This window comes from Phasianus colchicus, chromosome 2 (assembly GCF_987193195.1).
Source record: "Phasianus colchicus chromosome 2, bPhaCol1.hap1.1, whole genome shotgun sequence".
NCBI lineage: Eukaryota > Metazoa > Chordata > Aves > Galliformes > Phasianidae > Phasianus > Phasianus colchicus.
Window position 1 is genome coordinate 90,850,598 of NC_143437.1, and position 27,666 is coordinate 90,878,263.

At 37.2% G+C, this 27,666-nt stretch overlaps 1 protein-coding gene across 17 annotated transcripts in view; it reads right to left on the reverse strand.

The window, feature by feature from the left end:
- The window catches only part of DLGAP2 (DLG associated protein 2), a 453,855-nt gene that overhangs the window by 48,917 nt on the left and 377,272 nt on the right, over positions 1-27,666 (reverse strand). For all 17 annotated transcript variants that reach the window (XM_090136327.1, XM_090136320.1, XM_090136322.1 and 14 more), the window contains 3 exons: positions 20,759-20,970; positions 5,280-5,427; positions 1,417-1,636 (listed from right to left, as the gene is read on the reverse strand). In XM_090136327.1, the coding sequence (XP_089992453.1) occupies positions 1,417-1,636; positions 5,280-5,427; positions 20,759-20,970 (580 nt within the window). The remainder of the gene's footprint in view (positions 1-1,416; positions 1,637-5,279; positions 5,428-20,758; positions 20,971-27,666) is intronic.

The following is a 27,666-nucleotide window of genomic DNA, read 5'->3' on the forward strand; positions in this document are numbered from 1 at the left end:
TTGCCTAATCTAGTTATCTTCCCAAACATATTCTATTATTCAGCTTTGTTACTCCTGAGAGAATAATTTCTTTTCAGCTGAGAATTTTAGGCTTATCCAGCATATATATTCAAGGCAGCTCAGGTGAAAACCAATTATCTTGATAACCAAAATAATTCTGAAAATATTCCGACTCGGCAACTACAATCAGATATCAAAATACGTATTTAGTACTGCCCTTGCCATAGAAGGTTTCTTCACAAAATGATCGCACATTACTATAAGACAAAGATGAAACATTAGTCTCTGGGGCAGCAGTGAAGTCTCCTTTTATATCATGATAGCATCTCTATTAAACAAGGGACAGAAACGTCCCTAGGGGTATCACTGTAAGCCACAGCTCCTGATTTTATGCAAAGTTATATGCAGAAATTAAAATGCTATACTGAAGATAAAATAACATTTTATACTACTTCTGGAATTCAACCTTAATTTACTTCATCCTAACAATCTGTTATATAACGTGTGTCAAGCAAATAATTTCCAAAGTATTTCTACATGACACATTTTGAGCTATGTTCTCACCTTCCATAGATGAGCAGCCTGCACTGCAATTTAATGGTGTGTTGCAAGGTCAATATCATGTTTAGGAACTGCCACTAACATATTTGGAAGCATAAAAGTGAATTTGGAATTCCTTAGCAAAGAATATGTATTATAAGTATTTGTTATGATTTTTTAGTAATTTTTCTTCTTTCTGTGCAAACATTTGTCTTCCTGTACTAAATACTGATATTCTAAAATGAATACAGCTATCCTTCTTGCTAAGTAACAAATAAGATGAAAGCTGCAACAAGAATATTAAAGATTCTAAAAATGAATGATACAACAAATGCTAATGGTTACTGAAGACATCATGTTTATAATTCAGTGTATTGATACAACTGATTATGCCTTTTTTAAAGTATGGTAACTGCCCCTAAGTTGGTTAGACCAAATATTTAAAATCTTGCTTCTATTTTTCTTTTGGTACTACTTTTCTTTTGGTACTGTAAGGACCTAAATTAAGATCTTTATAATTGATCTCCCTTGTATTTGTTGTTATATAACAATACACAATTGATGTTTTTGTACATACAATTTTGTATTTGTACTTGGAAAATAATGACATAGAGGTCAAATTATGTCTGAGCTGAAATTCATCTCCACTGAATAATGCACACAGGAACCTCCGCAGAAGGAGCTTATTCCAAGCCGCAGCCACAATACCACACTTTTTTAAAAAAAGAATGCTGGTATCAGACATCACTACACAGGGAAGTTATTTTCAGTGTCAAATATCCTCTTATGAAAGAGTATATTTTCACATATCCTTTTACGAAAGACTACATATTTTTACATGCAGGAGAGTGGAAGGGACAGTGTAGATTTGCTTACCTGTGGTTGACCTGATAGTTGAGGTGATGTTGGAAGATGCCATCGCAGGTATACATTCATCATCTTGGGAATAGCCTGCCTGAATGGCACGCAAGTAACTGTGGCTTCTTGTTCGGAAACATCCAGGGAGGTCAAGGGCATCCATTGCCTGAGCTTCAACTTCACTAAACACTGATTCACACACCGATTCAAATTGCCCATTAACCTCTGCTTCACTCATCTGAATAAACAACAACAATGCATTTGATTTTTGACTTGCTTTTTTGTGATCATCACGGCCTCAACATCTCAAATGGACACCTGTACATTGATGAAGAACTGTTTTAGCAAATAGTTAAAATTTAGTAATCCCTTCTGATCACATTTACATTTTTTTAATAACTTACATCAGCTGTTTATATGTATATAGTAAGCACATCACACATGCCATACAATTAATTTTATGTTTAGTATCTTTTGGCTATTCAAAAAATTATAATACATGTTTTAATGGAAAACAATAAGTCTAAGCTCACAATGGGCTGACAGAAATCCACATTCGTGGGTGCTGGACTAGATGATCTTTAGAGGTCCCATCCAACTCTGATAGTTCTGTGGTTCTGATAGGACTGGGGAACATAAATTAGCTAGACTAACATTAGTTCTCGAAAAGTGAGGATGGATTGCCTGGGCACTTATCAGCAAAGTTATGCATCATGTGGACCTGCTGCACAGGTTGTTTTCTTCCTCTCGTTATGAATGGACATATCACATACTTGAAGTTCTGTGAGTTCAGAGAAATATTGCATCTACTTGTGCCCAAAGCATGTGAAATAATATTTATTTTTCAAAACAGTGTGAAAAGTGGCCAGATAAGAAAGTAATGCTTGGACCAGCCTCATGTGAGAAGGGCCTTAAAGTAAACTCTCATTTCTTCGTTACTTGTTAGCCATTTGACCACTGTGTAAAAATGAGATGCAGCCATGAGTGCTATCTTTCCTTTAGAAGCATAATTTTAAGTCTGACGGTTCCATCAGAATGCTTGTGGAGGAACCCTGCATATCAGAGCGCACCAGAAGTGCCATGGACACCACCTACCAGCCTGGCCCTTGGGAAGGTCTCCACCTCAACCTTCAGATCCTCACAGGGCATGGATAGAAGCCAGCAAGACCCAGCAGGTTGGGCGTGATACAAAATTGAACATTTTTAGGTAGCGTTCATGATTAACAGGCTTTTGGAAGGCTGCCCTGGGGGTGGGAAACTCTTTGTAAGAAACTGTGTATTGAGTTGTGGAGATCAGTGTCTAAATATTACATAGATCACTTTAAACAAGTTCTATAAAGTCATTCCAGACCGGCACTAACTATATGTGAATAATTCCAAATTTTTATCAAAACCAGATGAGAAGCTAAACACTAGACAGACATGCCTCTTGATGTGTCTTCCTGAAAACAATTTTTTTAAAAGGGAGTGCTAGAAATCAGAATCAGTATGAATACAAGGTAAAATTAATAATGTCTCTAAACAGCACATCTAGTTGATATTACTTTTTCTATATGGGTGACAAGTGTATTTTTCATTATTACTGTTCCTAGAACATTATTCATTATGGAAACAGTGAGTGCAAGTGTTTTAAATGTTCTAGGATTTTGATTAAGTAAATGGAAATTTCATACAGAACTTCTGATGATAATTAATAACTGATATTTTAATTTGATGTAAGACATTTCGGCTACTAAATCTTCTCTGAAAGGAATTACATTACCCTTCATAAAATTTGTTTCTAATAAAGTTAAGTAGTCTAATGCAATCTCAAAAAGATTGAAAAAAAAATCTTACACTGAAATATTTTGCATACATCATTCATCAGGAAATTTGTGGTAATGTAGTCCATAAGCTCAGTAAGTCCTAACCACTTATTTCATGTTAAGGTCACTGACAGTGGAAAAATTAAAAGTTTTAAAACTTAAATTACAAGTTAGCTATGGAATCCAGCATCTTACTTGACTGCATCCTTGGTCAAAGTGAGAAAAAAAAAAGAAAAAAGAAAAAAAAGAAAAAAAAAAAATCTCATGAAAAAGGACATTAGAAATATCACAAATCATACAAACTGCTATTATGTAGATGGGACAACAAGGTGATGGTGTCGTAGAAAAGGAACAGAAGGAGGCAAAAGTTCAAAACTTGTTGTTTTAATGCATTTACTTCATGTAGTACTTACTAAATGCTTTTATTACTAATCTGGAAACAGAGAGTAAGTTAGAAAGTACATTTTTGGCAAAAAATTATGTGGGTTATTGAAAACTGAAAAAGAAAGAATCATATCAAGCAGGACTTTGTTAATTTGTCTAACTGAGCAGTATAACTGGAAACTAAATCTGCTGTGGACATCTTGCCAGATGATGTGCATTGTATTGGAACAAAGGATTTGAACCTCTACTGAAACCAGCTAGTCGTTACAGACAGTTCAGTGAACATCTCTATACACAGAGATGGTCAAAAAGGCAGAAGACATTAGTGTAGTTCTATATTATAGCATTATCTTAGTGACAGACAACAGCTCTTTGCTTTGAATGCAATATCTTTTTTTTCTTTTTTTTTTTTTTTTCAAAAATAGAGTTTAATAAACATAGAAAATAACCAAAGCAGGGTAATGAAAACCAAGGCATGAAAATGATGAGGACAGATTCCACAAGGGAGCTATGGAAAGAAAAAAGGTTTGGAGAATGACTGACTGACAGTTTCTAATGCTGGTATGTGCTATACAAGATTATAGTTAAATTTATCTCACATAAATTAAGGAACTTGACTGAAGGGCATTAGTCAGGCAGCTACTACCTCTCAGTGCACTACAGTCAGTGGAGACTGACAAGCACTTCCAGAGGGCTCTCAGCCCACTTAGGGTGTGCATTGTCCTGGAAGAAACTCTTTCACTCCATTAACTTCAGAGGAAGATCTAGTTGTTGCCTCAGTTAAAAGCCTCAAGTAAGATGAGCTGAATCCAGGCCTGAATAGTCATGCAATACAAATTGAATGTGAGTGAGTTAAAAAATTGCTTAAAGAGATATATATTTTCTTAACATAAGCATTGCATATAATTAGCTACTATACCCTTAGGTGCACCACAAAATGCTCAAAGAACAGTAAAATACATATCTGAGAGGAGGGCAGGGTCCTACTCTCATGAAGCAGCACAGAGAAGAAATGTCACAACCAAAGAACGTGAGGAATGTTGAAAATTGTATGTAAAGTACTCTGTTAAACAGAATATCCACATACTTTATAAGGCTGTTTGCACTTCAGGCCTGATTCAGATCTCACTTCATCATGAGTTAGTACTAAATAACAAATCTAAAAACAGCAGAATGGAAAAATGTCGCCTTTCCTGTATGTAGAATAATTGATAGGACTTATTCCTTGACCCAAGAAGAATGAAGGGATAGAATTAAAAGATGAATCACTGCTCCTTTGGAGCATAATTATTTTAATCAATATTTTAATCTGGCAACCTACATTTACTGAAATCAGGGTGGTATTTTCAGAGGATAAGTTTTGTAGGAGTGCGCCTTTTATATCGTCTGTATCTTCTTAAGTATTTAATGCACACTGAAACTGAAAATGCCAGTACTTGGGTTTTTTTTCCTGAAAAAAATAAATGGAAAATGTTGTTGTGTGTTATTGTGTCCCTTTGCTCCTAGTACTGAATATTTTTGAAATTATGAACAAGGGTAACATTCTTTAGAATCAAATTACTTTGACAATCCATATCCTCAGTTTGATATTACTTCAAACAAACAAACAAAAATCAACTACAACCATCCACTAGCAGCAACTCTTGCATCTGTGATTAACCTAAAAGAAAAGTTACAACAAGAATTTCCCACCTGACTAACACAGCTGGCCTGACTGAGCGTGCTCACTGCTCTCATATAGCTCTGATTCCTTGAGCGAAACTTTGGGGAATTGTAGTTTGCAGAGGGATCCAGGTTGTGACCCCCAGGCACGTCACTTGCAGTTTGAAGGTAGCTCTGACTACAAAGGAAAGAGGAAGAAAAAAGGAAAGGATGTAAAACTACAGATGGAATCAATTAGGACACTAAAGACAGTATTTTGTACATGACTCATAAATCCATTCCCCTGGGTCAAAAATCTCTCTCTGTAAAGCATCATAGATCTGCTGTAGTGAAATGCTTTAACACAAGCAGAGAATCTGTCTGCAGTTCTGCTACCTGAAATTTTAAGTATCTTTGCTGTATTTAAACATCATCAATCCTCTCGACTATTAACACTGAACTTTACTCAAACAGAACGTGTAGGTCGTCAGAAACAAGGAACAGAGCTAACGCATAAGCCAAAGTAACAAAAACCATCACCTCATAGATAACAAAATCTGTTATTTGTTATCTGTTCTTCATCAAGTGCTAGGCTTCAAAAGACCTTTTATCTTTTTACCAAAGATCAAAATATCTTGTGTTCAGTACAAGATTAGTAAGGGATTCAGAGCACCTGCATAAAGCTCCAGAAATGCTGCTCTTGAAACACATCTCCCCGTTTAGAGGACTGGGACCCTAACACCATACTGAGTACCTTCAAATGCTTCTGCTACAAGGCTATGTTAGTCTTCATGTTATACATCAAATATATTGATTAGCTATCATTCCGGGAGCGTAAAAGAAGTAGAAGAAAAGAACTGCACTTTGCTTTGAATACAGAATTTAAAAAAATTGAAAGTTATGAACAATGTTTATCTGAGATATCAGAACCTCTAAAAAGCTATATTTTAGGAGTCATATGTCACTTCTCTCTAAACAGCAGTGCACATATTTACGAATATTTCAGAAAATTTGGGTTTTCATGTAGTAAATAGGCAGCTCTTAAAGGTAGTTTTAACAATTCCTTAAAGGTACTTTTAACAAAAACACAGTTTCTGTGAAAAATGGTTCTGTGCCAGTGAAATATCTATCAGTACTGGCAATGCACTTTGAGTCACTCAGTGCAGCAGCGGCTGAGATACGTGCCAGGGCTGTTGGGAATTTCCCCATGGAAGGGGAAGTTTCTGCTCTGGAAGGACCAGACCGCTCCAGCAAATAAGAAAGTCACAGGTTCCACTCCAGGTGCAAAGTAAGGTAATAAACTATGACTTGGCTTCTTATGTTTATGAAATTTCAAGCATGACCATAGGCCAGTGCTTGAGGAAGGACTCATCAGACTTCCTTGAGGTAGTGGGCCCAGACCTGAGCATTCCATGAAGAACATTTGGAGGAATCTCAGGCCCTTTGTTGTGACTTTGACTAAAGCAGCAGGTAGTGCTGAGCTCTAGCTCCCTGTGTGGCCATTTCCTTTGATGTCAGACATGTAAGATGACTCAGTGTCCCTCACATTACCAGCTGTAAGAGCAGATGGGATTTACAGACCTCCTGACCTTACACTTGGAAGATCTATTCTGAATTGTTCCATGTGTTATTCCTGCCTTGGTCATCTCAGGCTCACAGAGATGATATAGAGCCTACCTATCTATATTGAATTGTTGGATGTAAAAAGACAGCTTTACTTCCTTGGGGCAGCTATCTGCTTCTCTAAGATGGCTGCCTATTTCTTCTTCTTCAAAGAAAAAGAAAATGTCATTTATTTAAATCTCCATGCGAGGCAGGCTTTATTTTCTGAACTCTAAAGACATTTCCCTGGAAGCTATACTGTTTTTTACTTCCTGGTTTTGCTTGCTGCCTTTCATAGAATATCTCCTTAACCTCAAGACAGAGGTAAACTGTGTAGAAACTATGCTATATCTGTTGAATCAAAATGAAAATGTATGAGACTGATGCAGGCACCTGAACATCGGCTAAATAAATCATTAGTGTCAAAATGACTTGCAGATTATGGTAGGTCTCTGATTTGACTTTAGATTATGAGAACAGGAATTGTAATCACTTTTTTTGTTCCCATAGGTGTGAAGACAAATATAACAGATTAGGCAAAGTGATATAGAGCCTACCTATCTATATTGAATTGTTGGATGTAACAAAACCTTTTTTCCTTTGTAGGCATCAGGCTGATGATTGTCACCTGGTTCGTATCATCCTGATTCTTTTTATATGCTTTACTAAATCTGTCTAGTATTGTTAATTTAGTATTTTTCAGAACAGTTTGATGTCACTTCTGGACCTTCTGCTTGTCATCAGGTGATAAAATCTTGGATTCTAAGTTCAGAATCAGTTTGTGAATAAACAGGATATTTGAGGTATTTGTTAAAACAAGGGCAAAATAAAGAAAGAGGCAAAATAATTAAATTGTGAATAAATAATTATTTTAACAACTATTTTAAAAAATGAATTAAACTGGCTCCTAATAACTGGCTCCTTTGCTAAGTGATTTTGATGAAGAATGGTATTTCTTTATGGAGGTACCGGTTCCTCGTGAACTATAACTATCATTAAATACAATCAACAATGTTTACAACAATAATTTGTGAGAAGAATAAGCCCCATATGCCATGGTACTGCTTTTTTTACTACTTTTTCATTTATCAGAGGAAAGCAATTTATTCATAGGGCTGTAACAAAATAAAAGAAGTGTTACATATATTAGGCTGTAAAAGCAATTTCACATTCCTTCAATTAATACTTTGAACTCCTTTCTGATAAAAAGAAATGATTAATTTTCATTTTTAAGATATACATTCAGATTAATCCTCCAGGATAAATGTCTCAATGCATAGTAAAACTGGCGGTCTTCTTATAACCATGATCCACAACCAAAATGCTTTAAACTCAAAAGTTACATAGATATATTTTTTTCAAATATCATTACCCATTGCTCAAGAAACTTTCATGACTGCCAATAATGCTATAAAATCATACCATATGTGACATTGGTAAAAGCTGGCTTTGTAATGACAGCCACTCTGTTTATAAACTCGGCAACAAATTTCTTGACCTTCTTTTCCAAAATGCCACAGCTCTATCAACTTCAATAAAAGAAAATGATTTTCTTTTATGCTCTGCAGTAGATGGTATTATCAGCTAATTGCTGATGAACACAAGCACGGACACATAAAATGGTTCGACAGTTCATCTCCAGGACCACAAAACAAATGCACACATTAACATCAAATAGGTGACTGCAAAGTTTGGTACTATGGAAAGAGAGGAAGAGACTAAAAGCAAAAATTGAATTGGTATGTTAGTCCACTTCCCATTTGCTTTTCAAAACAGACAAGTTATTAGGAATGGATTCCCCTTTAAAAGCTTTTTTTTTTTTTTTCCCCTCCCCTCAAGGGTTGCCTTCCCTTTACCACTGGCTTCAGAGAAAGTCACAGAAGCTAGGGGGAAATCTTTTTTGAGACGTCTCTTAGCTGAAAGCGAGGTTCAAAGCCTCAACAAACTTTTGGGTATAAGGCAGTCCCATATACAGACACTGCAGCACCTGACAACATCTACTCTAAAAGGAAAGTGTTAGAAGTCCCAGTGAAGATAGCCAAATTTGCAACAGCACTTTCAGTATAAGTCAGATTGTGTGAGTATATTCAGGGAGGAGAAAGTATTGTATTATAACAGTCAACTATAGCATGGCATGCTTATCTGGGATAGTATACCTGATAGTATATCTGATAATACATCTCATATGTATCACCCTGACATAGAGTGAATGAAGAAGTTAGACTGCATATTCAAACAGAAAAAAAAAGTACATGAAGAATAAGGGAAGAAACAATAGTCCAAAAAAGAGTACTTAGAAGTTTCTAGAAGTCTTGCATTACAGCCTCCTTTTTTTTGCTTTCCTCCAGCCTGCAAAGCCTCAGGCCTCTATATTCAGACCTCATATGCCCTGCAGCTCCGATCTGAAAGCTGCATTTTCCTTCAGCCCCCGAGTTCACATATACAAAAAAAAAAATATGCATTCAGCTCTCCTCTCTTCTTGGCCAACCCAGATCCTACTCCTTCCTGCTCCCTAGACCCCTTTCAATTCCCAGCCCACAGTTCTGTTCAAGAGCTTTCAAAACATCATCACAGAAGCCAGTAACCTGTTACTTTAGACCTAAAAGCAACAAGGTATGCTGAAAAAGAAAAAAAGAAAAGAAAAGAAAAGGAAAAAAAAGACTTTTTTGACTTTCAGGAAACACTTTTTCCAACTCTTGTAGCCATCTTTAAAAGGACTACAAACAGTAAAGATGTAGGAAGACATTTAAGTTTACTTATTGTGATCAAAAAGCATTAGATGATATTTAGATTAGATGGAAGAGCACATCTATGTCCCCTTATCTTTTTTACCCACTTATCCTGCTGTAACTAAGACTTGAAAAGCTAAAGAGCTATTTAGAACATGCTTTAATAAATGGAACAGTCATGTAAGCTAATGCAATAACTGCAGTAAAGCATTACCTAATGGTAAGGGAAGGAATTTTATTTCCTCATCCTTAGCCATCTATTACTTAGCCATTTATTTCCTCTGTTAACAGCATTTTTAAGAGGAGTAAAATGTTTAAGTTACTTTATACTAAATAACTTCCTTTGCTCTTTTTCCAGATTTTCATTGCTCTGCCTAACTTTTGTAAAGTTTAAATGACTGTGCACAGTGCCTGAAGCAGCCAAACAACTTCAGCATGAATTGCTGGCTGATTCGTGGTGTTCTCGCTGTGGTCTTTACTACAGCCCCTTGCACCACTCACTTGGTTTGTCACTTTGTGCAGCACTGAGTTAATGCTTTGTCATCACTGAGCTCAGATGCTGATGTGACTCTTTTTTTCCACAAGCCTGTGTCATTGCTACATGACTAGCACTTCTGCAAACTGGACTTAAAGCATTCAGTACCGTACAGTGACTTATATAACAACTGGATGTTCTGCAGAAGGGATGTCTTTTGGCCATTCGGCTAAAAGATGTCTGACATGCATGACAGGAAAGGTATCTGATATGCATGGTAATAAACCATTATCGTTTTCCTTTTAGGACACCCTGAAATTCCAGATTGAGAAACTGACTTGTCTTAGAGTTTATAGCTATGCCAGAGTCCAAGTAAAACAAACAAATCCCTTAATGTCTCCCAGCAAATTCATATTGCTGGCAGCACTACTTGACAGTGGAAAAAAACGCGTTATACGTGGGTTCTTGGTCACATTTTTCTTGTGCTTATCTACCTGTATATTATTTACTAATGAGCGATTCATATCATATACTTTGTCATAAAACCACTATCTTTGTTTAAAAAACATGAACGTAATGCCAACCACACAGCAAATGTGATAAATCTGTCAAGTTTATTCCTCGATCTACTGACATACTTTCAAGATAGTGATCATTCCACAGAATGTTCACCTTCCAGTGCACCTTGGGCCAAGGAGATATCAAAAGTGAATTAATGTCTTCACAGGCCCTTAAAAGTTGCAGTAACAAAGTCACCTTCTGATTCTGACAGGGCCTATCAAGTTTATTAAGAGAGCATCGGATATAAAGAAAGTCAATTTTCCATCAAATTAACTTTTGGAGTAGTCATATTCGAAACCCTCACGTTTTAATTTGCATGATCATGCCTGCATTTGTCAGAAAATCTAAGAATGAATGGGAACATTAAGGTAGGTACAATCACATCTGTTTAAATCAGCACACGCAATTCAGAAGTATCATTCTGGGACAAAAAGATAAAATTTGTAGAATTCATCTCGGGCACCTAAAAGACAGGTGCATTAGGATTAGCAAAGTAGCGTAAGTTATCAAAACCCATTTTATTGAGAGATTTGCATTTCAATGGATATTCATTCCTCTATCTGTATCTATCTTAACTATGTCTCAGTAGGTACGTGAAATAACTCATCAAACAGAATCTAATGATTAAGCTTAGCTAGCAGCACCATTGTACAGCAGCTGCGAGTCACACTGCGTCTCTGTGGATCCCTGCTGAAATCAATAGAGTTCTGCACAGGGGCACAGATGTGCCTGCCTGCAGTGCAATGGAGAACTCTGAGCATAGGCATTAAGTCTGATTCTCCCTATGGAATAATGCAGTTATTCCAGTTCTTTGAAAAACTGAAAGTACACATAAATTTGGAGATTTATTTGCAGTGAAGAATTTCTTTTCCAATATTTGTCAGAGTGGAGTTTCTCTTTGATCAGTGACAGACATTAGTATTTGGGCCAAAATAAATTTTTAAGAGGCCTATGCATTTCATTGACACATAGCCTTTCTTAAAAAAGGTGTCTGAAAGATATCATGGAGACAGGGGAGGTTTAGGTTAGACATTAGGAGGAAGGTTTTCACACAGAGGGTGGTGACACACAGGAACAGGTTGCCCAAGGAGGTTGTGGATGCCTCAACCCTGGAGGCATTCAAGGCCAGGCTGGATGTGGCTCTGGGCAGCCTGGTCTGCTGGTTGGTGACCCTGCATAGCAGGGGGGTTGAAATTAGATGATCTTTGAGGTCCTTTTCAGCCCAGGCTATTCTAGGATTCTATGATTTGATTTATTACAAGAATATGTTAGGAAAGAGTTGGAGACTTCTGCTGCCCTCCTGATGAAATATTTACTAATCATTGGAAGGATAGAACCTTTCCAGCCAGTAAGGAGTTACAGATTTAGTACCATACAAACCAAAATGCAAGAGGAAATAATCTAGAAGAGTTAAACAGTCTGATGGTTTGATCACTCTCTGCAAAAGTACAGTAGGCTCAAACAAGCCTGCTCTCCAACACTTGCAGAATGTAGATATAATAAAAAGTGTCTCACGTGGAAAATCTGAACTGAAAGCTATTGTTTGTAAGAGGTGACAGATGTGCACATCTACTTAATCGTAAAAGTTTTGTCCCAGCATCCTATACTGAGCTTACCACAGAGATTACACAGCAAACCGGTCAGCAACAAAGAAACTCAGACAGATGTTATGGCAAAAACTTAGAGGCGTTTACAGTACCACTATCAGCAACTTAATTTAAACATGCATGTAAGTCCATTGAAGCCAACAGGTATTAAGCAAAGAAGTAAGTTTCTCATACTGAGTTTGATAACATCGTGAGACTATGGAATTTCTGAGAAGAAAAAAAAAAATCTAAGCAAACCATGCAGTAGAACTGGAAGAAATAAAAACATATACAATCTTTGCTAAGAAAAAGCACCTTATTTTTCAGGTCCTTACCTGAGGTACAGAAGTGTTTCTATACACAGACTTTAGAGTTTCATTCTTTTTTAAGCTAAAAACTAAACAAGTGAGAAAAGTTGCTCTTGATTCAGTTTTTCAAATGAAATATAGAAGCAATATATTCATTGAAATCAGGAATTATTAAAAAAAATACAAAAACCAAATCACACAAACAAAAACAAAACTGAAATAAATTTTCTCTTGGGTCTGAGTCTTTGCTTTTGTAAGATTGGTCTAAATCTTGTCATGGTTTCACTACAGTCCATCACATAATTGCATCTTTATGACAAAAGCCTCATTTATTCCTGTGAAGACTCTGCACTTTGTTCAGACCTTCAGAATTCCCTTTCTGTCCCTAATCCAGGGTAATAGGTTTCAGCCCTACAACATAAAGCTTGTATATAATACAATAAGGCAAGTGATCTGGTTCAATTACTCCCTGAATTTCAGAAAGACACTTCTGAAAGGCAGCTTTGCTACTTGTAAGAGAACAAGGAGTCTTACAGTGCTTAAGAGAATTTCCTATTATTCTGCTGAGGAAGAAAGGATAGGGACCTTCTTCTGACCCCATAAAAGATGCCTCCTAGGTAGACAGATGACTAGTTGCCCTTCATCAGCATTCCTTCTTAACCCTGTGGACTAATCTAACCCAGATCTTATTGACTGTAGCAGAGAACACTATCACTGTGCCAGTGGCCCACTGATTGCATTATTAGTTGATAAGGCTTTGTAATTAGGCCTCAAACCCTCCTCAGTAAATCTCCAATTTCACCCCTCAGAGACTCTGAGTAGATGCTAGTACACTACAGGGCCTCAGAAAGCTGCTAATGAAGTGTGTAATGAGGCTTTTTGGAGTCAGAAGATTGAGGAAAAACACAAGAAGAAAAAACACAAAAAGACTGAGGGAAAACAGAAGATTGAAGAAAAAAAAGATAAATAAAAAGCATATCAAAGGTGAGGATTACTTTTCTAGTGACTTTTCCCACCTCTTCTATTCAAAATGTACCTCAGGAATAGCTTCTAAACCATTCGTATTTTAAAACACATAAGATTTAAGAGTACATTGAAGTTTACTCTTAAAAATTAGAACAAAAAAGGCTTCCCTCAATATTTTGCCACAATAAATTTCATAGAAATATGATACATTTCTCTAGCTGCGTTTAAACTCTCAACTGTGAAGTTCTTTGAAGCAACCCTATTCCTCTTCTTTTGTTTTCAGTTCCTCATGTTGTAAGTGTGCTATGGTTACCATAAATGATTACAGGTGGTAAGATTATATTTTTAAATGGAGATTTCCCATTCTCTTAGAGGATCTTTTGGTATTTCATGCTTCCAGCTGAGCCAAGCGCTCTGTCAGATGAGTGCTATCACATCTTCTTCTGGTTCAACCCCCCTTTATCTGTACTTTGGCAATAAAAATGGTTCCAAAATGGAGTCTGTAGAACAGAACATGTGCACATGCCTTGAGTTCAGATACTCAAGTCACCATAACTCAGTATGAGCACGAAGAGATGAAATCTCTCCATCTAAAAAAGTGTAAGGGCAGGGAAAAATTATTGTTAACACAGATCATTGCTTTAATTTGGTGTAACTTTAAGTCCAGAAAACATTTGTGGGTCAACAATTTCAGGTCTAATTCAGGCACATCAGCTAAAACTGCTAAATAAAGTAGTTTTATATTGAGGAATCAGACTGCAAAGGAAAGTGGCTGAAATGTAGACATGCACAGTGTTCTTCAAGTGTGTTGTGGGGTTTAATAAGACCCAACAATGCTGCTCTTCTCCATAAACAAGATTTCACAATAAACACACACTTCATGAAACACTTCAATAAGGGGCCGCAACACTTCAGAGGAGAACAGAGGGAGAACTTAGCCAAGAGAAAAAAAAGAGCATTGGTATTCTACCATGGCAATCTACCAAATAATTATTGCCATGGCAGATTTCCTTCCTCACTGAAACACTACATTTGTATAGTACCTACCCACATAGGTACTTGTAGCACCTATTTACATACCTTTCTATCTGCTCATCCATTCACTTAATGTATCTGGACTACCAGCTACCACTGTAATGTCTGCCATCAGAGGATCAAGAAACAAAAGTACACATTGCTGTCACTGTTTTTATTTCATTGTAGCTTAATCTATTTTATCTTTATGCATGCAGTTTCTAGTTTCCCATGAGTCAGAGCATAATGGAAATCTTCAGCACAGCACAATCATTCATTTGCGTAAGTGATACCAGTATGATCTTCAAATGGAGCACGGTAACTTCGGGCTGAATGTTATTGTTATCCCTTTTGACTAAATGGTTAGACAGCTTTCAGTCTTTCGCAGCACTTCAAAAAGGAGATACTGAAAACTACTACTACTAGCCACTTCTACAGGGTTACCCTGTTCATTTACATAATCAGTATATTAAGTCCTCTTTTCCTGCCTAAGAGAAGCATCAAATGACTAAAATGTTGTCTTCAGTCATATAATTTTTTCTATCACATAGCCCAGAAGTTTTATTTTTAGCTTTCCTTTCTGAATTGCAACATTTCTGATGCTTCCATCTCTCAACTTTGCTTTTGCCACAAATATGGAAAAATGACATTGACTAGATTCCAAATTGTGTGAGGCAGTCTCTCTTCCAAGGTTCCCTGAAACTTGTTCAGGATTCACATTCCCTTTGTTTCAGCTAACAATTCCATTACTTGTTCATCTCTCTGCACTGTTACTATAAATGAAAATACCTGGCAGCACAGTACACACCTTCTACATTCTGTATTCTGCAAACTGCCTTCCATCAGAGTTGATGGATCGATGGCCAATGTTAACTGTATGAGTTTCAATAGGGCCAAGTGTTAGGTCCTGCAATTTGGTCACAACAACCCTAGGCAACCCTGAAGGCTTGGGGAGGAGTAGCTGCCTGATGGAAAGGGACCTTGGTGTACTGATGGGCAGTCAGCTGAATATGAGCCAGCCCAGGTGGCCAAGAAGACCAATGGCATCCTGGCTTGTAACAGGATTGCTGTGGTGAGCAAGACTAGGGATGTAATCCTGCCCTGTACTCGGCAGTGGTGAGTCCCAACCTCAAGTAGTGTGTTCAGTTTTGGGCACCTCAGTACAGAAGGGACACTGAGATGCTGGAGCAGGTCCAAAGAAGGGCAACAAGGCTCGTGAATGGCTTGGAGAATATGCCCTATGAGGAGAGATAGAAGGAACTGGGGATGTTTAGTCTGGGGAAAAGGAGGCTGAGTGGAGACCTTATTGCTCTCTTCCAATACCTGAGAGGTGCTTACACAGCGAGAGTGGGGTTGGTCTCTTCTCATTGCTGACAGGTGACAGGACAAGGGGAAATGTCCTCAAGTTGTGTCACGGTAAGTTAAGGCTGGACATCAGGAAATGCTTCTTTACAGAAAGGGTTGTTAAGCACTGGAATAGGCTCCTCAAGGATGTGGTTGAGTCGCCATCCGTGGATGTGTTTAAAAACCTTTTGGATGTGGTGCTCAGGGACATGATTTAGAAGAGGGTTGTTAGAGTTAGGGTAGTATAGTTAGGTTCTGGTTGGACTCGATGATCTTTTTTTGGTCTTTTCCAAACTGAGCGATTCTGTGATCTATGATTTGAACTCCATCCCCAATAGCTTCACGGCACAGCAAAAAACAATGGACTGAATTGAAAAGGCTTGTTTCACCTCCAACACACACATATATGCTCAAAAGATGCTGAATCTGACATCTAGAAGATTTTCTGTGCCTAATCATAAAGCAAAGTAACAAAATACTAAAAAATAAGAAAAAAATTAAGCATGTTTCCCTTGTGACTCTCAGTAATTTCCACAATAAATGGCACTTCTGGAACAATTTCAAGAAAGCAAAAAGTTCAAAGAAAGCAGATTCAGATATGTGTCCTGTCTCCTGCACAGCAAGCTTTATTGTATTATATTTCACTCAAATGCAATTTTGAAATAATAATAATAAATTACATTGGCCTCTGACTTGATGTTATAGAAGTGAATAGCATGACATGCTACTTATTCTTTTGAAACAGCATTCACAAAGAAAGAGTTGAACTGCATTTATCTTCAGTGGGCAGTCTATAGATATCTGGATGCATTTAATTTTTGAAAAATCCAGCAAAATTTGAATCACTTAGACTACATCAGAAATAAGTGAGGTCTGTTATCTGACCCTTCAGCCAACTGATCCGCATGATTAAACTTTCTTATCCTGTATTGAGGGTGATTGCATCCAGTCTGGTGCTGGGCTGCAGACGGGCTGGGATGTTGCTGGCTGTTGCAATGGTTTGATTTTGGCAGTGATCAGATGGCAGTGTTTAGGTGCAAGCCCTTCAACGACCATCTGTGTGGAAGAGAGGAGGGCAGACCCTCAAATGCTTTTTCATTTCCACCTGGACTAAAATATTCTTCTTTCCAAGAGATACTTAAAAAATAATGATCTCAGAATGTTAATGGTCCTGTTAAATCAGTTATGTTTACCTACTTGTTATGTTGTTACATAAAATTATTTACTCGGATACAAATATGCATTTTTATTGTTCATGAATTTTTAATGTTTGATTTTCTGAATCTTTGAGCAACACGAACCAACAAAACAAGGGCTTACTCTGGTCAAAATAGAAATGGAATTTAAATAGGAAATCCTTTCAAAGATGCCCGATACAACTCAGGAGAAACATGCACACACAGCAACATTATGTTTAAGGTTAAGTGAATACTTGTCCAGTTTCCATTTTAGCCTATTCAGGATAGTGATAAAAAACTAGGTGCATTCTTATGAAACCCTCCTATTGAAGCAAAAGCATGTTTTTATAACAATGAAACTATCAGTATTCATATTGCAGGTTTACTGGTACTTTTCCAAATTTCAGTTCTGAGTATCCTGCACATTCAAGCAAAGGACTAGGAGACTAAAAGCCCCATTTTATTTCTGTGCATTAGCTCCCTCCATCCTATAAACAAGCTAAAAAGCAAGCTAATGCAGCTGACATCTTGAATTATGTAATTTCTCGTAAGACATGCCAGTCACGTTATTTAGTCCAGCTATACATGCAAGAACGCTGTTCAAAATCTTCACTTCTGGCTCAGCAGTGAGATCAGCAGTACAAGGGGCACTCAGCATGCAAGGGGGATTACTGAACCATGTGGGAGGAGGGAGGAAGGCTCCATGACCATCACCACTTGCTATCCCTTCATAGCAATCTGACTGACTTTACAGGGACCCACACTGACAGAGTGACAGGGAAGGACTGGGAGGAAATGGCTTTTTGGTGAAATCCCTGGTTTTGGATTATTATTTCACCGGTATTTCTGTGAAACAAGAAATTTTCTGTCTGCCTGCTTGCCCAAAGTACTGCATAATGTCAAGGGTTGCTGGAATTTGCAGGTTTTTGCAAGACAGACATTCAAGAATAAGGATAGTTGTGACATTTCTGTCTGAAGGTCACAAGAAAAACTCTACATGGCAGGCTGGCAGATTCAAGGTACTGTCCCTCAGTTTAAAGCAAAAATGAGGATTTAAAAGATACATGAACAACAGGTCAGATTCTCAGTTATTTCTAGTGCAGCATTTATGACAAATTGTCAACAGATCCCGAGCAGTATTTCACAGTATCACAAAAACTATCCTTTTACTACTGCAGTTAATGTTTTCTATGCCATTAAATCTTTGGGGGCCAGGAAGATGCACTGCTGTCAACCCAACTACACTGCATCTGCACTGCACTGGGGTTTTAATCAACAATGTTTTGAGCAGTTTTCCTTGTACCTTCATCCGTGACAGCATGCCTACATCTCCAGTTCATCTGGAGCTGGATCCCATAATCCACCTACTCACTCAGAAATTACCCACTGATCTAGCAGATCCTTCATCCCTGTCACCTCAGAAAGTGAAATCTGACAGAATAACCTGTATAACAATGTAGTATCTCTCTTACAAGAGGGCCAACTTTAAAGTAGCATAAGGATTATTTTGTCAATAGTTGGCAAGCACATGATAAGGCAGAGTCGAGAAAGCAGAGTTAAGCTCTGATAGAAACTTGGCTTTCCCCTTTAGTCAGTGGACAACACTGGTGCTCCCTGACACTTTGGGATCTAACTGGTGTAGTCCTTCCTGCTCTCCTCAGACTCAGTTGCTGTGTCTGTACAAATACATTAACAATTGTTTACGCCTGTTCTCTGGTCTTGAAGCCAACTGGCACTGTCTGGCCATAACCATATTGCTATACTCTTTTACCCTTCAAAATAGGGTGGCTGCATCCAAACTGCCTTCAGGGAATGATCCTGGGCCTACACTACCACGCAGACTAAGTCGCAGCAGTGTTTGAGGAAGCACACAGGCCCAAATGACAAATCAGAGGGAGACCTCTCTAAAACCCGGTCAGCCCATGTGGTCAGATTTCAGTGCTCAGGCCTCTGCTCTGGCACTGTTTAATTTACTAGCACAAATACAGCTTGTCAGTGTGTGAAAGCTGACTACCTCCCCTTTGCCTATTGCCTTCAGAAGGGTCACTCTTGGCAAGTCCTGGACTTTAGATCTCCCTTATTTATCCCTCTGGGATATCTGACCCTTTGTAGGACCCACAGCTTTCACAGTCATTTACAAGAAAATCCGAGACAGAGGGATTCACAAAATAATCCTCTGCCACTGCTGAGAAATTATGGGCTCCTTACCCTAAACAATCTCTACTCACCCCCTGACACATGACCACTCTCTTTGCTTCCTAGGGACCTAGAGAAACCCTGACAAAACCAGTCACTATAGCCAGTGTGCCTCAACCTCAAAATCCAGCCCAGACACAACAACTAAGGATATAAACATATATATTTGAATGTTGATTTCAACCACTACCTCTAAGCTCTTACATTTTGATCTTTGGAAATCAACCAGGTACAAGTCTGACAGCAGTATTTAGATAAAAAGCCAATGGTCTCACCATTGGAGCTACTATGCTAGCAAATCCTTCAAATGCACATTCAGATTTGGCTCAGTTTCCTAAACACAGGCCTTTTGCATTCTTTGTGCTGCCATAAGTTGTTCTGAATGAATTTTATCAGAGCAGTCTCACTTCACGGTATTTCAGAAATCTTACAGCATCTCATAGTACAAACATTGTTCTGTATGCATTTGAATAGAAGCTATAGAATTGCATGAGAAATTGTACAAAACCACTGTTCTCTTCAGTAGCAGAGGAAGCTGGTGCTTTTCTTCTAGATTGCGAGCCAAATAATTCAATCTAATTAAGCCAAAAGTATTTTTTTTGCCTAAGGTTTCTGTTTTGTTTCATTTTATTTTATGAAAGGATGAGTCATTATCCTATACTGTGCATGGTATTATCAAGAGAACAATAAACAACAATCAAAGGTTTCTCTCTTCATTTCTTCTTTTTATGTATTTCTTCCAGGCAAAAAGATCAACTTTCTAAGCTGTGAGAAACACCCAGCTACATTAATAGAAGCACATTGCAAATGTGGCTACCACTTTCCAGTTGTGTTGTAAAGAACAATTACAGTTTATTTAAAATGATACATTGAAAGGTTGAAGAGAATATAAACATAAACATACAACTGCACGTTTTCCTATAGTTTTTAAAATTCCATTAGTTATTTAATAGGTCATATTAAAGATGCAATGAATGAAGAAAAAAAACACAGAACAATGCAAAACAAGAAAAAAACAATAAAACAATTAATAACAAAAAAGCAGTCAAACCAAAGCATCTACAAAGTGCTAAATGAATATTATACAGTATATCTGATACATAAAGAAAGCACTGTACTAATAAGATTTAAGGTGCCAAACTTAAGCACAATCATTTGTTTCTTATTATAGCTCTTACAGAATAGTGTATTTTCTATTTTAGGAAAAAAAAAAAAAAAAAACCCTAAAAAATCCCAAAGAATTATAGAATTATCCCCCTAAAAAGAAAGGTTGAGATTTTTAAAGATCTCATATGAAGATGGATATATTTCCTTCAGTAAATATAGTAAACTCTTTCTTAAGAGTATTCTTAAGTAATACCTTTGTTATACAAATGGAGGAAGACAGCAGTTTTTCATCCGCTAATCAAGAGAAACTGTAGCTAATTTAAAACTAAGTAAGACAAAGTTAGCTTTACCTACAGTATAATCTTTTCTTACGAAGAATGATCACTGTCAATAAGACACAAAGAAACATAATCTACTCATGGAAATTTTCAGGAAAGGTTATAACATGGTGTAGTAAAACTTACTTTTGATGATCTCCCAGTGGTCTTTGTCCAATGGATTTTAATAATGACTCGGGTCGAACTGCTAATTTTGGTGATGTCTTGGGGCTAGTATCAGAGTCTCCACTTTCTTCATCTCCCATAGCCTTAATATAGCTCCCGCTTCTCATTCTTCTGCAAGGAATCTCTTCATCTTTCCCGCCGGCAGGGTATCCTCCCCATTCATCCTGAGGTACCTAATAGAGACCATCAAACACAAATGCAAAACGTGCATTGTTTGCATATATTTAAATACTTCTTTCCATTTTCCATTTTATACAGAAAAGTTGTGATTTTTTTTTTTCTTCAGAAAAAAAATCACTTAGAAAGAAATTTCTAAGGGGCACAAATGATATGGGAACTTACTTTCAATATCAGGATGGGAAATTTTAATTTTATAAATGTTAAAACCTCAGAAACAATTAAGTCATTGCTTGTGAGCTTTGCTGCAAGGTCTACATGTACATATGCTTAAATTACAAGAAATCTTGACCCCTTAAAAGTTTGCATGCAGATTTTCAGCTGATAAACAGTAGGCTGATCGTATGTCAGAGACAGAAAACTGACTGAGGTCTTTAAATTAAGCTAAGCCACAATTTGTGCATAAATGTATACTATTCCGATTAAGGACAAACTTCTGAAAAAGAAAAAAAAAAAAGCAAATGTGACAAAGGATTTTTCTTTTTGTTTTTTAATTTAGCAACTGCTAAATATTTCATAGAGACTGTAACATATCAGGAATGCAGCAAGCTACTAATAATACATTGAAGCTGGAGCTGCTTTCATACAGTTGGGGTGGTTTTTCAAAAAGTAAATCTAGTGGTCAGATGATACATATGTAGGATATAGATATTGTCTATACTATAAGTACAGAGAACTGAACAGGAGTATTATTTTCAATTTCCAGTGAAACCAGCCTTGTTTAAAGACTTGCATATAAACTCAGCAAGCATAGTTCTGTACAGGTTACAGGCTGACCTGCTGGAAGGGAGCTCTGCAGAGAAGGACCTGGGTGTCCTGATGAACAAGAGGTTGCCCATGAGCCAGCAGTGTGCCTTTGAGGCCAAGAAGGCCAATGGGATCCTGGGGTGCATTGAAAAGAGTGTGGCCAGCAGGTCAAAGGAGGTGATCCTCCCCCTCTACTCTGCCCTGGTGAGGCCACATTTAGAATACTGTGAACAGTTTGGGCTCCTCAGTTCAAGAAAGACAGGGAACTTCTAGAGAGAGTCCAGTGGAGTGCCACAAAGATGATGAGGGCCTGGAGCATCTTTCATATGAGAAAAGGCTGAGAGATCTGCAACTGTTCCACCTGGAGATGACAAGGCTGAGAGAGGATCTTATCAATGCTTATAAATATCAAAAGGTAAGTGAATGGGACCAGGCTCTTCTCAGCAATGCCAGATCAGTGACAAGGAGCAACTGGCACAGTCTGGAACAGAGGAAGGTGTACAAGTAAATGAGGAATAACTTCATTACTTTGAAGGTCACGGAGCACTGGAACAAGCTCCTTGGATGCTCCTTTTTTGGAGATGTTCAAAACCCACTTGGTCACTTTCCTGTGCAACCTACTATGGGAAACCTGTTTCAGCAGGGGGGTTGGACTCAATAATCTCCAGAGGTCTGTGATTTACTTAAACAATATAAGCAACTCACTGAAATCCATTATAATGATTGATAGTTAAAAAGAGATGCGACAGAACATTCTGGTGGACCAGGGCTGATGCACTTGGCAGCATCAAATCCTGTATAAGCATAATGACTTCCTATATATTACACAGTACAATGGCATTATTTATCAATACACTATAAATCAGAACTTCAAGTTAAACGTATATTAAGGAGTTTCTGCAAAGCAAGATGCCAAATAAAGACTTTCAAGTCAAATATTTTTCAGACCTAAAACAGAGTTCACTGTGGAGCTGCAGTAAATGTTCCCATTGATTTCAGCAGGATTGGAGTTCAGATTTAAAGAACTAACATGATCCCCCTGTCATCTTTGCTGCCTTTCAAGATATATGGATCAGCCACACAACAGGTGAACTGGAGTGGTGCTTTGAGTCCCAAAAAGGGATTAGGAAGGAAATGAAATTTTAAGAAAGAGGGTGAACAAGTAAAGATAGAGATATTAAAGAAACAAGCGCAGAAGAGAAAGAGATACTGACGATGTGGTCAGTGAGAGAGATGAATCAGATCACAATGAGCAGAGAATGCTAGAGGGCAATATCAGAAAAATAAATTACGAGTTATATTCCCATATGAAGTAACGAGATGGAGCATGAATCAAAATGAATTATGGCTTAGATTATGCAAAGAAACAAACCTTAAGTCTAAGATTCTGTGAAACCGTAATTATTATTCAGCTTTGGATGGTGGTTGGATGAATAGCATGAAAATTTTTGTCCAAACTTGAAATCTCTAAATGTGATACATCCTCTTCATTTCCTTTCTAAAACCTAACATACAAAAAATACGCTGGAGGAAAGACTTTTGGGATTCTGTGACAATTAAGAGGTATTTACGTGTAGTAGTACTTGTAGCAGTTAGTCCCCTAAAATATACAGTATAAATATTTTTAAGCATTATTATCCACAACTGGCAGTACAATTTAATGTAAAAATCAGAATTAAAAAATGATACTATGAAATATTAATGGATATCATATGAACAGGCTCTCACTTTTAAAAGCTCTCTATTACTTATATGTCAGCAAAGCTAAAAACAAGTTCCAAATCCGGAAAGAGTTTTAATGGATATCCAGATGAACAAGGTATACAGATAAGGATAGGATAAGGATAAAGGAATAAACACAGGCTTAGTTGTTGTGCTTGAAAATGAAAGCTTATTTTAAAAGAGAGGAATGACTGATTTTTCACATTAAAAAGCTTTATAAAAAACAAATCTTAGTTACATGTCTTACTGTTATTGCTAATTACATTTCTTATACTTTCTGAGTTTGTAACTTAAATGAATTCCGAAGAAAGAACTGAAGAATCCCTATTCCTTTTGTGCTTGTGACATACTGCACACACAGACACACCACGAATCCTGTTATAACCATAATAACCAGCTGACTATCATACAAACCTGTTATTGAAAAAGAAGCATTATATACAATTAAAATAGGTATGCTTTTTTTTTTTTTTTTTTTTTTTTAACTGTTGTGCCATACAAAGTAACAGAATCTAACAAGCACAGGGGTTCTGAAGCCTGGCAAGGAAGTTTCACTGCATGTTCTCTCAGATTTCATACCCAGCTATGAAAACAGCTGGAGTCCATCTGCTGTCTTCAGAAACAATTAAGGGCCATTGACATTGTTCGTCCTCATGGTGCAAGAAAAGAAGGAAGATCTGAGCCCCAGTTTGGCCAGCACTGGTTCATTAATGACTTTTACTGATGGGTTAAATATTCAGAAAAATCCAGGCAGTCTCGGGCTGCACTGTACCTTTAAAGAAAAGTAGTACTATAATAGTACAGGAAATAGTACAGGAAAGAGTTTTCTTTATACTGAAGTATTAACAGTAGTGTTTTACAGCAAGTGTGAGGGTCATTATATGTATATTTTCCAAAATATGAAAGTGCTTTACAGCATGCAGAAATACTTTCTTACAATGGTTACCAGCCCCTGAAATTCCCATCTGCAGGGTTTCCAGCTGCTAATTGGGAATAATTACCCTAATTATCTACTTGCATATAGCAATGAGTGCTGATATTTATAATGTTGAAAAAAAGTCTTCCTTCTGTTCTAGACCTTAACATGAATTCTTGTGCATGCGGTTTTTACCCACAGAGGACTTAGACTGCATATTACCATATGAATTTCCTTTTGTAAGAACAACGAGCTGACAAGGTCCAGATCTTTTCCTTTATTTTTGCCACTGGCTGCTGATTTCATTATAAATACTGCAAAAAAATCATGAGTTTCTTTCACCAATTAAATACATTGTTGATACTAGGAGCAAAAGGATGTACAGGAAATGGATTTAATTGTTTCAATTCTCATTCACTGTCTTATCTTAGTTTGTTACTGAGGTCCAGAACCTCGTACCTAAAACTTACCTTATTACATTTTATGCAACAGATCCTAGAAGTGTACTCCAGAACCTTAGGTAGGAGCCTGAATTTGCCAGAAAAAGTATGTTGGAGAATTAGCTTCTTTATAACAGTGTCCAAAAGGAATCAAAAGGTCCCTTTAGTTAGTCAATCAAAAGTCAGAGTATGAAGAAAAATCTAAACTCTTTTCTAGTGTTTACTGTATCCAGTAACAGGCAGCAGAAAGATCCTTTTGTCATTTCCCATCTTCTGAAAATCAAATTCAGACTTCTTTTTTTTTTTTTCCCATAAAATGCTCAGAATTCTTAGGAAGGGCTGGGTAGAAGAGGACTTTGTGTTTAAGAGTGTGTTGCAGCAATCACGACCCAGGCAATTACCTTATAAAAAGGGACCTTAGTTACAGTCCTGAGCCAAACACTCACATGATCTTTATGCACAAGAGTTTTTGCATTAAAATTGTGGACACTTCGAAGAAAAAAAGAAATGCCCTAATTCTAAGCTGCCTTATCACGCACTGGGGAACTGGGAACATGTGGGTTTGAGTCCACATCTTGCAAGGCATGTTCAGGTAGAAACAGAACTGAGATCTTAACAGTGTGAATTTGCGTATTCTAGAGTACAGTTTTTCACATTTCCCTGTTCTAGAAGAAAAGCCATTACCCTTGTGTCAGTGTATCTTACTTTCACTTAGATTACATCGATCAGAAGAACAGGGCTTGAAAAAGGCTTGCCTTCAGACCCTGATTGGGCTTCTGCAGTAGGTCTTCCCCAGTTTTCAAATTGCGTATATTCTCCATATGTAAACAGAAGTACATCTAAGCAACAAGAATGAATTCACCAAACTTCTGGAATCAAGGAATTGCTGAGGTTGGAAGGGTCCTCAGAGATCTCCAATCCAGCCTCCTTGTCAAGGCAGTGTCAGATACAGCACACAGTCCAGATGGGTTTTGCTAACAATGGAGACTCCAAAATCTCTCCAGGCAACTTGTTCCCATGTTTAATCATGCTTATGGTAGAAAAATGTTTCCTTATATCTAAACAGAGATGGGAAATCTAGGCTCCCATTCAGGTACTAATGTTGGCAGTCAGAATACTCCACCTTGAATTTAAAACACTGATGTTAAAACTGGAAGAATCAATGAATTATTTATTCTTCTGGAATCTGACTACTGTTAATTCAATGATCTTAGTTTAGGATTTAGCTAAAGAAGACAAACCAGCAACTGCCACTGGCCTGTCAAAATAGATCTGCTCCTGTTGTTACACCCACTTCTGTGGCATGGTCCCAGTGCCAAGAGTTTTAAAGGTGTTCCACCACTGAATTGCTGATCTGCTTAAAATATGGATACCATTTTATTACCTAAAATGAAACACTTCTAAATATATGGCTTCAGCTGAGGGAGCTGACTATCACTTCTTCTTATTTCTCATAGTGAAAGGTTAAAATGAGAATTACCTACCTCAGAGGAGTCCTGTGAAATTTAATTAGCATGCAGATGTAAAATGCACTGAAATATTCATTTTGACCTAAATCTTATTTTAGTAATATATATTTCACATTTTACTAGAAGCTGTCTGTGCATGAAATTAGACTACAGATGATAGAAAGAAAGGTAAGATAGGAAACAGTACGTAATTGATATGTAATTGTGACTTTATGCTTTCTCAGTCTAGTCAAGATGACAAAAAAAAAAAAAGGACAGTATCTGAAATTTACATAGATTTTTTGTCAAGTGAAGTCTTCTTTGAGGAGCCTTAGAAGAACAATCTCTGTGCACAGCTGTAAATAGGTGAAACAGATGAAAATCTTGCAAGGCAGACTGAAATGTTCTTAGCATGGTAGGAGTTTTCTTGATATTATAATGAGAGTTGGGAGTTGGATCTATGTTTTCAAAAACTTAACAGAAGAAGGAACAGTGACTAATTACTAGAATCTTCTTCTGAATATAATGACATTCTACTGGCTGTGGATGCTAAACACTACTGGTTTTTACAGGGTGTTGAGCACATTATCTAAAAATAAAGCTTTGTTTTCTCAGTAGCTAACCTTATGCTTGCGTCTCAATGCCATTCTCAGTACACATTTTAATCTACATTTCCTGTATTTTGTTTTTTTTTAAATGTGCTGATTCATTTTTCAATGAGTATGAACTATACAATGAAGCCATTCAAAAATCTCTACAAAATATGTCAGGGACTCCTCCTCACCACTAACAATGCCAATCCTCTTAATTAGCTTTAATTTTCACATGCCACCCCCTACTCCCTGAACGTCTTGACAACTAAGAAGTACGGAGAGTTCTTTCAGCGTTCTCCAGTCAACATCAGGATCAAGGCAGGACCTAATCTGAGAATGCAAGATGTCTTTATCTTGCCTGCAATTCTCTCTGTGCTTTGATATGAATAACCGTAGTACAACAGGAAGATGAAGAACATCACATAGATACTAAATAATATAGGCTTTACAATGGCTTGAAAACAACAAAACTTGAAATCAGGAATCTGGGAATCGATAAACTCTCAACACTCATGCACATCACAAAACATAAATATAATATTCTAGCTGTTAAGTGTTCAAATAGAAACAACAGTGCCAGTGTTCTTTACTGTCTGATTTTAGTTTTTCACAGGCAATCCCACTCAAAGTTCTTCTCCTTGATGAGAAGATTTACATCCAGTGTAATCGGGATTGTTTACTCACCACTTCTTTACTTTCTAGAAAACAGAGTTCCTTTCATTAAAATAATCCTTATAACAAACAAACAAACAAAAAAAAGTGAACCAGAAATAGGTTTCCTGATTGGTTTTCCAGCAACTACACCATTTGTAACCCAAGAATGGTT